A 14,373-nucleotide genomic window follows, 5' to 3' on the forward strand; every position below is an offset into this window, starting at 1 on the left:
TCTCTCTCTCTCTCTCTCTCTCTATATATATATATATATATATATATATATATATATAGAGAGAGAGAGAGAGAGAGAGTTAATTATTATTAATATTTTAATTGATATTAACACCCATTGAAAGTATTTCTTTTGACTCTGATGATGCTAAAAAAATATTTAAAAGAATATTAATTATTTTTAAATTAAATATTTGACTATAATGAATCAGATTTAACAATGTTGAATGCCTTCTTGATTGGCCTTTAACAATCCTTATCATGAATGAAAAGGATCATATATAGTTGCAAACTTATCATGATGTCAGGCCTCATCCTCTCAGAATAAAAAATAAATAGAATAGAACATCCATACGAAATTGTAATTCCAAACATATGATAAATTTTGAAGTGCAATTTGCATTAGATGCTTATATTTTACGTAAGATTAGAACATAAGCTTTTGCTAATTAATGGAGATTAACAACAATCATATTGAACCTCATGATCAAATTTCACACTACTATCTTGTGAATAATCTTTTTTTTATAGATTAAATCAAGATGCAAATATTACCAACTATGGGAATACCATGATCCAGAGAATTTTCGATTCATGTGGAATTGTTTTAAGATAATGTACATGTCGAAAGGTGGCCATCCATTGGAAGGATGACATTTCACGTTCTCTCAATCTAAGACTTGATGAACTTGAGAAAGTTGGATCCGGTTCTACTCTGTTTTTTCCCAAGGAAGAACGTGAGCTGTGACCCTTAGGCCTGACCTGATAAAATCTAAAATCAAAATTGAATCTGATTCGATCGGTTTTCGTTCGGGTTCGAATTGATTTTTTTAATTTTTTAAATTATAATATAAAAATTTATAATTTTATTTTAAAATTAAAAAAATTGATGAAATGTATAATTGCATAACAAAAAACTTTGATATATGTCTCTTGGTTTGATATGTCGAATTGGGGGCTTCTTAATTATTTTTCGGATGATCTCTTAGTTATATTTCACTATTTTTGTTCAATTGTCAATATATGCTTAAGTTTCAATTGATTCACGGGTCATGCTCGATCTAGTTTCATTCATGATCTATCTTCTCGTATCGAAAACTTTCTCGACAACTATTATAGATATGGAAAGAGTACTTTTGTTAGTTTTAGAATATTTGATAACTTCATCCTCTTTTGAATTTGAAAGTTTGATCATAGAAATTTGAAAAGAGTCATGAACATTGTGAACCTTCTTAAAATATAACTTAAAAGATGTCCAATTTAAGTTTGGTCACGGTATCGATTTTCCTCTTAATCAACATCAATGTTGATGTGTTGATTTTATTGATATTTCGATCGGATCTTCAAAAGCCTCCTCGGAGAAGAGAGCTTAAGAATTAAAAAAAAAATAAGGATTTGAGAAATATTTATAAGTTTTTGGATCTTTTCTTTCTAAAATACCCCCCAAAAATAAGTAGTATTTGATTGTTGAAAGGGTAAATCTATCTATCTTTTTCATAATTTTATATTTTTAATTATAAAAAATAATTAAAAATATCCTTAAATATAGTCATTTATATGGTTGTTGGGAGAGACAAATTGCTCAGTTATCCTTCCTTTGATTCGAATTCTAATCTGATTCAATTGTAGTTCAAACCAAACCATGATCGAAGACTCTAACCAACGTTACTTGGATGAAGATGAGTCCAATTTTACTCTCTTTTCCTTGATTCCCAAAGAAGAATGCGTGTGACCAATATTAGTTGATGGACGCCAAAAAGCTGGATTCAATGAGATTCCTTTTCCCAATTCCCAACAACATGTTAGATCTATTTAGTTGAAGTTTTATATTTATATAAAAAATATTATCGACACCTCAACGATTGATATTTATATAAATGATACTCAAGATTATATAATCATGATCAATATCTCACTATCACATGATTTCATGACATAACTTAATTTTAATTTTTATTTCGATCCCACTCAATCACTTTATAATTTTCAGGTTTGATGTAGCATGATTACATCCAACACTAAAAATGATACATAATCATCAAGTGCATGGTCCAATACCTCATTATACAAAGACACTAAGGTATATATTTTTTTAATGAAGATTATTATTTTAATAAATTTGACTCGCATATGATCGATAATTTTAACTTAAAAATTAATTTAAGTTTTAGAGAAGCTTTGTCGAATACACCTTGATATTATATTAGAGGATTTGATACATAAAGATATATAAAATAGGACACCATCCCACGTTAAGATATATAAAATAAGACATCGATCGGCTTCGAGTTAGAATCTAAAAAAAGGAATAAAAACTACCTTCACAATATATTTGCAAAGTTTAGAAGTAACATATTTATCATTATAAATTTTAATATAATATATATTAAACAATTAGGATCCTCCCATATGATACTCACATTAACATCCATCCAAAAAATTTGAATTTGTTTTATGTAAAATAAGTACATGAAAATATAAAATATCTAAGATGTCCAAAATATTTTTAACATAATAAAATAAGAAAATCACTAACTTTATATATATAATGTAATTTTGCATATTTAAGGACATGTACTAAGCAACACTATTCATGCTTTCACATGTCAACCTTGTTTTCCTTTTGCATGCTTTGTATCAAGACAATCCAAGAACTGAAGTGTTATGTGTGATTCTTCCTTTATTATTATTATTATTTTCATTTAGAAGATGAGGAGGTTCCATGTGATTGCCAGTGGCCATTTATTTTTCATGTTGCATGGTCCACCCACCTGATTTAATTCCAAATCATTGACTGATGGAGACAATTCTTTGGGTGGATATGGTCAAACCAAATCAGACTTGGCAACATGTAATGTTTCCAACATGCAGTCTCTGTTTGCAAGCAGCAATCTCTTCCTACCATAACACGAAACAGCCGAGAGTTGTTTCTGCAATGATGGATGGTTCATGCACTCTCACCTTAATAACTTGGGTGACGACGCAGCTGCTGTTCGTCCTCCTCCTCCTTTTGTGTGCTGAAACATATGATTCTTTGAACTCTGCATCGTGTCGATCTGTCACAAACGGGAAGCTGAGATCTGTCTTTGCTGGTTCATGCATTCTCCTGTTGTTGATTTGATTTGTGGTGTGATTCAAACAGTTGAATTGAGGATTAGATTGACGACACAACAGCTCTTCGTCCTTGAGGGTGCCATACTTTGAACCTGCACTATGATGAACTCATCATCTTGGAAATTAGTGAGAAGAAGAGTTCAAACGAGTAGGAGAAGAGTTCACTGATCATACAAAAATCAACTCATGATCGAATCGGTCGATTTATCGGAGCAATAACACAATATCTAATCGGATGATCATTCGAACTATGAGCAGACGAGGCAATTTAGGTTTCCTCTAGTTTGTATGCCTCCTCCACCCATTAGAGGAGAGTGGGAAAGGAAGCTTCAGACGTGATTGATTACATAACAGCTTGCCTCATCAGCACGTCATCTTCTTCATTAAATTAGTCTCCTTGGACCAGGAAACTTATGCTGTACATGCATCATGGCTGTTCCCCTATTTCTGTCATGTGTTCATCGCTACGCACAAAGTCCAACCCTTTTACTGCTGCTGTTGTGGTTGATGAAGTACCTGAAAACAGAAGATCCAATAACTCCAAGACAGTGATGGTGCAAAATGTCAAAAAAGCATCTAGGTAGATACAATGAAGAACTCCAGAATAATCCTCGCCATATTCGGGTCAGAAGATGAGTTCCCAATAAGCTTAAATATATGAAGAACAAGAAAAGTATGATCCAAATTCTTCTCCTCCCACCATTAAAACCCAACCTAAGTGGTCAAACATGTATGTGAAAATCACATCTATCTATCTATCCATATACATCACTGTGAACGAGAATGAAGGCTCGGTAAATGGAGGCAGGCGTTCATCCAGCGATATCTAATCCATGAAAACAGGTAAATAATGGCGGCTACCACGTTGTAGATCTCATGTTATTTTAATGGCCTGTGTTGAGTTCTGATCCCTTACGTTCTTCTCTTTATAAGCGGCGCCTTCCCACAGATTCAAAGTGTTGAAGAAGAACAGGTGTTGCGAGAGTTGGTCTCATGCCATGTGTCACGAGGTAGCGAACCCGCACGAGTCGTCGGTTGTCCGCGGCGATGAAACGGAGGAGAAAGCGACGGGGGAGGCGGCGACGATGATGATGCACTCGTCAGCAATGGCACAGGCGATGTTGTTTACGGGCCATCGTTACGCTCGGGAGATACCCACCATGGAGTCGGCGCTGACCCACGTGATCATGTCCGGCGAGGGGAGGCGGCTGGTTGGCGCTTCTTCTTCTTCTTCCGCCGCCTCCTCCTCCTCGTCATCGTCGTCGCAGTCGCACGTCTCTTCGTTGTATTCTTCGCCATGTTTGGGTGGTGAAGGCGGCGGAGGCGCAAGCAGTCAGAAGAGGATGAGACTGGAGCTGCCACCTGAAACGCCATTGATGTACTACCCAAGAGTTGGTGCACCATTAGATGTTGCAGGTGCTTCTACTGCTGTGTTCTTTCTCATCATCTTTAGCTCGTATAGTATTCGCTTCACCTCCTCTGCATGTCGCTGACATCTTCCATTCTTTGTGCGTCTGGTTCTCCGTGGAGCTACAGAGCAATATCCACAAAGCTTCCTTCCAGCGCTGCAACCCTTTGCTCCTGCAGCAGCCATGGACGAGCCCTCCCCTGCTTCCTTCAACAGGGAAGAAGAAGAAGGAACGACGCAAAGGAGGAAGTACCGCGGCGTCCGGCAGCGGCCGTGGGGCAAATGGGCGGCCGAGATCCGCGACCCTCACAAGGCGGCCCGCGTGTGGCTCGGGACCTTCGAGACGGCCGAGGCGGCCGCCCGGGCCTACGATGCGGCCGCCCTCCGCTTCAGAGGCAGCAGAGCCAAGCTCAACTTCCCCGAGAACGTCTGCCTCCGGCCGTCCCCATCTGCTCCTCCGCCGTACTCGAGTCTCCTGCAGGGGGCTGAGCAGTTCATGCTCTCCGGTCACGCCTCGGCGCCGATGGCTCCGACCGTGAGGGACAGCAGTTCTTGGCCTTCTGGTTCCTTCCCGGCCTACTCTGTTCCTTCCTCCATTGTCGTTCCTTCCTCCTCTGCTTCAAGTGCTGCAGGAGACCAAGGGATGCACAGGGACGGGGCATCGGAGTTCCCGGCAACGTATTGGATGGATTCAAGCCGGTTTCCTCCACCTTCTTCTGGTCACAGCTGAATCCCGCCATTGGTTACCTTGTCCCTTGTTTGTGTGGCATGACATGTGAAAGAGCTTCTTGATTCGTCCGTCTCTTCCTATGCCTTTGCAAGTAAAATAATAATAATAATATTAATTATTATTATTATTATTATTATATATAATAAAAATAATTATTATATATATATGATAATAGTCTCATATAGTAAAAGAAGCAAAAGGAATTCTCTTTACTATCTTCCAACTCCTCTTAATTGTACTTTGCAACTCAAAGTGCTCACTATGTGATGTATTTCATATGGATATGATTTTTTATCTTAAACAAACGATCAAAATCTAATTGCATCCAATCTAAGTGAAGATTATGCATCAATGATTTATCGCTTGATTCTTTTCTTTTTATTCTCATTGCTCTCTTCTACTTTATTAGTAAAGAAGAGATAACATGATGGGAGAAATCAAAAGGAAAAAAAAGTAATAAATGTGAATATATATATACATATATCTATGTATATTAAATCGTCACTCTCTCTCAAAATAATCATGTCTTTAAGGTTACATTGTTAAGTTGGTCATAAGATATTTTTAAGACAATTGCTTCTTTAGTCATAGTTTTAAATCATTCTCAAATTACTCTAGCCTTCAAATTGGTAATGCTTAAGTCTAATCTTCAAGTCTATTGTGTCGTTAAAAGAATTACTTCGAGTAGATTATATTCTCAAAATAATCATATCTTTTAATATAACCTGATATCTTCAAAGTTGATTGCATACTTAAGAAGATTGCACTCCCGAGTTAACCACACTGTTAAGACAATCACAATCTCAAGATGATTTGATGTCTCAAATTGGTTATTATGCATTTGAGACATCTTCAGCCTTCAACTCAGCTTCGAAAGGGCAACTGCCCAGTGATAAGATGGTGATAAGGCGAATTTTGGGTCTAAGACACGTCACAGCTGACGCTTGCGAGGTGTGCCACAGCCATTTGCATCATAACCGACACCACACGCCAAGTCAGAATACTGATGCCATACGTTAAGTCAAAAGTCATACCGAAACGTTGTTCCACATGTCCCATCCCGTGAGCTTGGGGTGATGCCGTCTGACATCGCTCCGCACGTCCCAAGACGGTGGCTAGTCAGAAGTACCACGAGAGTCAGTAGCCACGTCAAACCCGCGTGCGACCGACCCTCGTACAATAGTATAAAAGTCCCTAGCCGATGTTCGGCCAGAGGGAGAGAAAAAAAATAAAAAACAACTCCCACACAAACTAACTTGCTCATCGGAGGGGTCAAAATTGGGAATCACCGAACGAAAGCCTTTTTTGCAAGAAAGCGACCACCCCCTAGCCATGAGCACCTTGACCCGAAAATCACCATCTAGTGAACAAGGGTGAGTTGTCACCTAGCCCAGGAACGGAGGGATGTAGCTTGATGCAGACGGCGCCCCGATTGAGAAACGTTGACCAACATCCCATAGCGAAGACTTGACCTACCTCGGCGTCCAGCTCAGTCAACAGAGAACACCCGACGTCAACCCATGGACCAGATCATGCTGACTCACTCACTATGACATATTTATTCACTAAAAAGACATGCCCACTTTGGCCACTCCCTATTCGACTAAAAAGATATGTGTTTGTCCCGTTGCAACTTAGAGATTCATCACTTTTTACGAGGAAACCCTCTCACCACTATACCAGAATAGTATTAAATTTTTTTTTAGCCCAAAACACCTAATGCACTCAAAATATTTATTTATTTATATATATACATCCATTTAAGACAAAAAGACATCTAAAAAATCTAACATAATTAAAGTGTTTTCTTTGCCATCTGCTTATGGAAAAAAGAATGTTTAAAGTATTTCTCTTATACACGATGCATTTGTTCAAGACAATAAAATTTAAAACACTCAATGTGACCAAAATATCCCATTTTGTATGTGATTTTATGAAAGAAAAAAAAATCTAAAGTAACCTAACTATTAAAGCATCTCTGTTATGTGATTATTCAGGATATTTAACATGACTAGAATATCCCTTTTGTGCATGATATATTTACCTATAATAAAAAATCTAAGATATTTGACGTAACCAAAACATCTTTTTACATTTGATATATCCGCTTGGGACAAAAAATTCGATATTTAACTAATATATTTTTCAAGTATTGACATATTCTTATTGAGTACGCTATATAGTCTTGCATAGTTTAAAATTTTCTTTTATCTGACATGACATGCTATATATTATTTTCAGCATCCACATTAAACAACTAAAAATTTTCTGGATTTTTTTTTCCTTTCTGCCTTTTTTTTTTCTCTAGTGTCTGATCTCCTTTAATCCTCTTCAATATATTTATTTTAGTCTTGTTTTTCTCACAATGGTTTATTATATCTATAACTAAATATTTTGTTGCATCCTCATCCACCTCTTTTAAATTAAAAAGAAAATACTTAGGTTATTGGGTCCACATCAATACATGCTAATAATTGACATAAGAAAACTTTGTCTGGGGTCCCATTATATTTCCATCATTCCATGTGAATCATGCTTAGGTTGGAAGACAAATCATGCTTAGGATTATGAATATGTTTATATTACAATATCTACCATAAACTCTCTGTCCCCATTTATGAGTATAAGGAACTTCTTGAAACCTCTCTAGTGTCACAACCCAACAATTACTAAATTTTGAAGGAAAATACATGTAATATTTCTTAGGGTATCAATGTATATGTAATATTCTTTAGGGCATCAATTTCAACTTTCACATTAAAGTAATAATACCCTTTATATATACATATATATATATATTTATATACTTCAGGATTTTGTTAATCATGAAAGGAAAAAAGCTTTATTACAGGATTTATCCCCGCTAATCAGGATTCAAGTACGCGTCCCCAAGGGACTACTCCCCCGGTCACAAGGGGATCCACGAGTACCGGGGCCCTGTTCTGGAGCATATGTGGGCCTCACATTCGATCATAGAAGACGAGGAGATGCTCGGGGGGAAGATCGTTGGGGAGGGAAAGTTTCGTCCAATTCCGTCCCACGACGTGGTCCCGTATACAGCTCGGACTTCCCAGAGCAAGGAAACGCGATGACCACAAATCCTACGGTCAATCCTCCACGTCCCGTGTTCATTGGCGGTTTCGATGGGGCCCACGCTTTTCTTACTCCTCCTCTTTGACCACGGAGCCCCCTCGCCGGTCAATAAATTCGAGTTCGGGCCTCGTCTTCCGCGGACACCACGCGGAGACGACGAACCTTGCTGAGAAGCAAGTGGAGCGATTGAAACCCTAACCCTAAGTCACCCTTCGAAAACCCCTCGGCGGTTCATGGCGTCGTCGCGGGTGATGGCGTCGTCCCCGTCCGCGAACTCCGATCTCACGCGCCAGTCATCCGCATGCTCCCTCCCCATCGCGGACCTCCAGAGCTCCGTCAGTGGCGGCGGTGGAAGGGGCCTCGGAAAGACCCTCGGATCCATGAGCATGGAGGACCTCTTCCGCAACATATACGGCGGCGGCGGGGGCGGCGAGGGGGGAGACCCGATGTCGCGGCAGGGGAGCTTCGTGCTACCCAAGGTCGTCGGGGAAAAGGCAGTGGAGGAGGTGTGGCGACAGATGGGCGCTGACCGGAGGCCGGACGGCGGGGACGGATCGGTGGCGGAGATGACGCTGGAGGACTTCCTGGCGCGGGCGGGCGCGGTGGGGGAGGAGGACGTCGGCGTTGCGTCCGGTTGGAGCCCGGTGATTTTGGGGCCGAGTCCCATCATGGTGGATCGGTTAGTCCAACAGCAGCAGTTTGCCGCGGGGTTGGGGAAAGCGGAGGGTGCTGAAAGGGGCGGGAGAGGGAAAAAGAGGCCGATGTTGGATCCGGTGGATAGAGCCACTTTACAGCGTCAGAAGAGGATGATCAAGAACAGGGAGTCTGCTGCTAGATCGAGGGAGAGGAAACAGGTCCTTGATCTATCATTTTCCATCGAGAAGTTGGTTTGATCACTAAAAGAGAAGTGGTGGAACAAAAATTTCAACTCTTGAAATGTGTTTAATTTGTAGGCTTATATTGCTGAGCTTGAATCTTTGGTTACACGATTGGAGCAGGACAAGGCGCAGTTGTTGAGATCTCTGGTAATGCAACACCTCAAGTAAAATAGTGCAGTTTGAAGTTCTACTACTTGCTTAACTTTTATGGTCACTAAGTATATATCATGAATTGTCTGCTGGTATACCCTTCACTGGTGGGGAAAATGACTATGTTTATAGGCTAGTCATCAATAGGACCAAATTTCATGTCTTTGTGATCGAGAGATTTGGGCAACAAAATTTTTAGTGAATCAGTTTTAGAAGTGTAGTTTGTGCACACAGTACAAAAGGCTTTAAACCTAAATGTAGCTTTCATATGTAGAATACCATTGGGATTATGGATAAGAAATATAAACTTCTTTTCCAGTCTTACTTTCAGACTTAGTGATCACTGTTTCATGATGGGTTCTCATTAAACAAATTATTAATTGCAGGAGGAGCTGAAAAGAACGAGGTTTAAGCAGGTATGAGTGTAAATCAGAGATAAACATATTTTGCTTATTGTTGTTCTTGACACTGAAGCAAGTTACATTTATTTTTTTAGTAAACTTTTGACAGTCATGACCATTGTATTATCATTTTGGTCTTCCTCACCTTGCCAGATAAGATTTTGTTACACCAATATTTTTCATGAATGTTACATGGTTGTACCATGTATCATTCTGAATGTATCCTTTTTACTTAAGTCAGAAATGAAGGGAGTTATGAGAGTGTAGGAATTGTAAATATCCAAAACAATTTTATTGTACTATACATGTCAGGATCTATATGTACATGTATCTTATTACTATTAGTTTGATGCATGATAAAGTATGTTAGTCCATATTTGTGATGAACACATGCATCTGAAGTAAACATGGTAGACGTATGAAGTGTTTGTTAATTAATTTTACAATGAAGAATGTTAGTCCATTTTTGTGATGAACACATGCCTACTATTAGTAGGCAGTTTATTGAAACTACCTGTTTCCATAATTTGAAGTGCATTCTGGAATGATAGTTAGAATCAATCAGTCACAGTTGGGTCAATCATTGAAATGTTCTTTCAGATGCCCCATGGTCGGTTCTACTAAATGCACACTATTCCTTCTAAATTTTAAAGCTTCTGCAGTAATGTGAGACCTTAGTCTAGTTCCTGCTACTATAGCCAAATGATTGTTCAGTTGGTCAAGATAATTATGTTTGCTTCTGATTAATCAAAGGTCATATTGTGAAGAAACATCACGAAATTCTCAGATGATCATGATCTAAAGTGTTAATTGGATCTGAAGGTTAATTTAATGCAATGACTGGGTCAAAAGAGTCAAAACTTTTCAATAACAGATTTAGAACTCTGCCATGGATTTAATTTCAAACAATTATTTGTTTTTTCCTGCCTAAGCTAACAGTCTAATCAACTATTCTTCTCAATCTTAAATTGCTTAAGCTTATGTGAATGACCAGTTTTTGTCTTCATGCACTGTAATTGGTTTGTCTCTGAAGAAAACTCGTATTTAAATTTTCTTTCGGAGATTCCATAAAGAGATATCTTCAAAAGCATTTCATCCTATTATCTCACTGGAAGTATTATATTCCATTTTATGGTTTAGCAAAAATGTTTTTTTATATCATAATATAACTTTGAATGATGTATTTGATATTCTATTTGGTATAATGGATGAGTTAAGGATTTTAAATTTTTATCATCTTTTCATATGAACTCTTATGATTTATTCAAACAATGGGTTTATATGCTGATTTTAGCCGAAATCTATTATATATCCTTAGATTATAATAATGAATGAATGTGCAGTTGAATAGAGGTAGATAATAGTCAGGAATCTGCTATCTTGGTAAAAGAGTAATAGATCCTCAATTATAGTAGTGAAGAAGAGAAAGCATTGATAATGCACAGGTGTGATAGAGGAAAAAGAGAAAAAAAGGTGCTTTGGATTCTGCAAGGCAAAAATTAAAATATATTCATAAAATTAATTCTCTCTATCTCAAAGTTACCTCCCAAACACTTTCTCTATAATATTCCCTTTTTTGGTAATTTTTAACCCATAAAAACTTATTTATGAGACATTTGAAACTTCCTAATTCTAAATCCTAGTTAATGACTTTCCTATTTGTTAATCACCTAAGAAAATCACCATCCAAAATGGGTTGTAGCCAACTTGAAAGCTACCTACATTAAGTAAAACCTACATCGATCGGTCATTAGTCACTTCCACCACATGGATTAGCCTTGAGATCTTCTCAAAATTAGTTATGCATTTGACTTACTGCAGGGACTGATTGGTCTGGTGACGTTGGTTCTGAATGCCTATGCATTAGTTATCTGTTGAATGAACTTTCCCCATTGGCGTTATGATCAGCCGATATGTTTTTGGGCTATTTCTCATGTAATTGATGCTTTTTCTGCTTCAAACGAATGAAGAATAAAGCCCATGTACTTGTCGTATGCCTTTGGATAATCCACTTCTACTGTGACTTAGATTGTGGTTTGATGTACTTGATGAATGCATGATCTTCTGGAGCAATCCATCATGATGGTGCTTGTGTTTCAGCAGATAATTGTGCTTTCAGGGAATTGGGCATCATAATCTTTAGAACTTCTCAATATTTTCCTTTTTTTGTACACTGGTAAGGTTGTACCACCACCAGTAGTGGGTGCATAAGAAGTATATGGATCCCCTGAAGGACCCATGGTAGATAAGACAGGTTGCTAGATGGCTGTTGGAAACCTTTTTACTGCTGTACGGAAAAGCAAAAGCTGGGGAGCTTACCTGTTATATGGAACAACAATGTGTTTTGATGAGGAGTAATCAACAGTTGGTGATAAGAGCACAGATTCTGAGCTTGTGATAATCTCAACTTGTTACATTCAATTCATACATGCTAAAGGAAATTAAAATTTTCTGAAGTGTCAGTACCAAGTTTGAGCTTTTCTTCTTGACACCAGCAATCACAGGTCGTACTTTGTGTATTTGTTGATCTCCTCTGCATCTTTATATTTAAAAAAAGGAACAGTACATCCCTAAGGCTGGGAGAACCCTAGAATATTGAGTATGTTTATTCCTTTTTTTTATAGTTTCAAATTTGTTCATTTCCCTTCATGTTAATTTGTGTGTTCACATTCTAAGAACATGAAATTTACTCAATGATGTATGTATTTCTTGGTCTCCTCTGCATCTTTATATTAAAAGAAGGAACAGTACATCCACAAGGCTAGGAGAACCATAGAATATTTTGTATGTCTATTCCTTTTTTTATACTTTCAAATTTGTTGATTTCCCTCCATGTTAATTTGTGTTTCCACATATTAGACCATGAAATTTACTCAATGATGTCTGTCTTTCTTGGTCTCCTCTGCATCTTTATATTTAAAAAAGGAACAGTACATCCATAAGGCTAGTAGAACCCTAGAATATTGAGTATGTCTATTCCTTCTTTTATAGTTTCAAATTTGTTGACTTCCCTCCATGTTAATTTGTGTGTCCACATCTAAGACCATGAAATTTAATTAATGATGTATGTCTTTCTCGGTCTCCTCTGCATATTTATATTAAAAAAAAGGCTGGTAGAACCCTAGAATATTGAGTATGTCTATTCCTTCTTTTATGGATTCAAATTTGTTGATTTCCCTCCATATTAATTTGTGTGTCCACATCTAAGAACATGAAATTTACTCAATGATGTATGAAACCTGTGCCAATCAGTTATTTTGTTTAAAAAGTCTGCTGTCATGCTGCATGCTTGGTGAACTTTTTGAATCTCTACCATGTAGTCCTAAAATTGGAAAAAGGAAACAAGAGTTTAGGCAAGGTCATATTAAAGGCTGGCTTGCACTAAAAAAAAATCTTCTGAGTACCTGTCTATTATCTCACAATAGAGATGCATTTTCCTAATCACTTGTAGTTATTAATTCATAGTTTAAAATCATTTTGCAGCTTACGGAAAATGTAGTACCAGTAACAGAGAGTAAAAGACCAAACCGTCCTCTGCGAAGAACAAGCTCTATGGAGTGGTAGTAGGAACGCTGCTCGAGGGCATCGCAACTGTAGAAACCGTAGCTGCTTGATGACTCGAGATTTGTTTCCAGTGATGTGTTGAGTGAACTTGCATGGTGTACAAAGGTCTGCATTCAGGATAGGTAGTGGTAAAACAAGATGTGGACGTGCAAGAAGAAATGATGGCTGTGTTTCCATCTCATTATTTATCTTTCTCTCTCTCTCTCTCTCTCTCTCTCTCTTTAAAGAGTTGTAAAGAAAGGAGAAGCAAAAACAAAAAAACAAAAAAAAACAAGTGTGCGTCATTGCAGGGTGTCCCTGTATTGCTAATCAACCACACGAGTCATGGCATTTGATGCTACGAGTTTGTTTGTTGTGGTCTTATTCACTCGTCTCTTTAATTTTTCTTCCTGTCTCTGTCATCAGACTTCTTTTGTTTTCTGTTGTCATGGAATGAGTTAAAAAAGATGTTCTCAACCGGAAAGTTTATCCTGTCATTTTGGAAATGATTAAAACAATCAAAGGATGTCCGGATTTCATTCGTTATTCTTATTTTTAGTACTCGATGTAACAAATGCAGATTGGAAGAGAAGGTGCATTGTTGGATAAAAATTATATCCTTAAAGCCAAGCAAATATATATATATATATATATATATATATATATATATATATATATATATTCATTAATTAATGGAGTTCAAATTAGTTAATCATTTTACGAGCTCTGATATCAGTTGCCATGGAATTAGCTAGCTTTGTGTGGTTGAATTATGCAAGTTTTTGAAGGTAGGGTGGAAAGGGGAATATAAAAGGAAAGAAAAAAATAAGTCAGTCCAAAAGAAAGGAAAAATAAGAACAAGGATTGAGATGAACCAGATTTCGTTGACTCTGATATCTGGGCTTTCGTTCGGTGACGCCTTCCTCCAGCGTTTTGTGTGTGTGTATTCGAGCTGTCACATAAGTGCACAAAAATATGAACGATGGGTGGATGCAGGCATGCATGCATTTTTTTATGCAGTAAAATTGCTAAACAGAAGCCGAGCACATTAACGACC

The 14,373-nt window shown here is 37.7% G+C and overlaps 2 protein-coding genes across 4 annotated transcripts; both read left to right on the top strand.

The window, feature by feature from the left end:
* Positions 1–3,828: 3,828 nt before the first annotated feature.
* Positions 3,829–5,328, top strand: LOC135585680 (ethylene-responsive transcription factor ABR1-like). 2 transcript variants are annotated; one of them, XM_065108495.1, is made up of 3 exons: positions 3,829–3,956; positions 4,047–4,529; positions 4,650–5,328. In XM_065108495.1, the coding sequence occupies exons 1-3, from the start codon at positions 3,947–3,949 to the stop codon at positions 5,249–5,251; spliced, it is 1,095 nt and encodes a 364-aa protein (XP_064964567.1). In that variant the 5' UTR covers positions 3,829–3,946; the 3' UTR covers positions 5,252–5,328. The 2 variants fall into 2 exon arrangements, with proteins under 2 accessions (XP_064964567.1, XP_064964574.1); XM_065108502.1 differs by having other exon boundaries at positions 3,860–3,956; positions 4,063–4,529.
* Positions 5,329–8,457: 3,129 nt separating this feature from the next.
* On the top strand, positions 8,458–13,860 carry LOC104000234 (bZIP transcription factor 12). 2 transcript variants are annotated; one of them, XM_009422230.3, is made up of 4 exons: positions 8,458–9,198; positions 9,298–9,369; positions 9,759–9,788; positions 13,257–13,860. In XM_009422230.3, the coding sequence occupies exons 1-4, from the start codon at positions 8,578–8,580 to the stop codon at positions 13,335–13,337; spliced, it is 804 nt and encodes a 267-aa protein (XP_009420505.1). In that variant the 5' UTR covers positions 8,458–8,577; the 3' UTR covers positions 13,338–13,860. The 2 variants fall into 2 exon arrangements, with proteins under 2 accessions (XP_009420505.1, XP_018674825.1); XM_018819280.2 differs by lacking the exon at positions 13,257–13,860 and adding an exon at positions 11,595–13,250.
* The last annotated feature ends 513 nt before the right edge of the window (positions 13,861–14,373 follow it).

Source organism: Musa acuminata, chromosome BXJ1-2 (genome assembly GCF_036884655.1).
Source record: "Musa acuminata AAA Group cultivar baxijiao chromosome BXJ1-2, Cavendish_Baxijiao_AAA, whole genome shotgun sequence".
Classification (NCBI taxonomy): Eukaryota; Viridiplantae; Streptophyta; class Magnoliopsida; order Zingiberales; family Musaceae; genus Musa; species Musa acuminata.

Bases quoted from the DNA above. Each gene is read 5' to 3' on its own strand.
- LOC135585680 (XM_065108495.1), top strand. The intron at 4,530-4,649 runs GTGCTTCTACTG...GTGGAGCTACAG, and splicing joins TGCACCATTAGATGTTGCAG to AGCAATATCCACAAAGCTTC.
- LOC104000234 (XM_009422230.3), top strand. From the start codon at position 8,578: ATGGCGTCGTCGCGGGTGATGGCGTCGTCCCCGTCCGCGAACTCCGAT. The intron at 9,199-9,297 runs GTCCTTGATCTA...TTTAATTTGTAG, and splicing joins GATCGAGGGAGAGGAAACAG to GCTTATATTGCTGAGCTTGA. The intron at 9,789-13,256 runs GTATGAGTGTAA...ATCATTTTGCAG, and splicing joins AAAGAACGAGGTTTAAGCAG to CTTACGGAAAATGTAGTACC.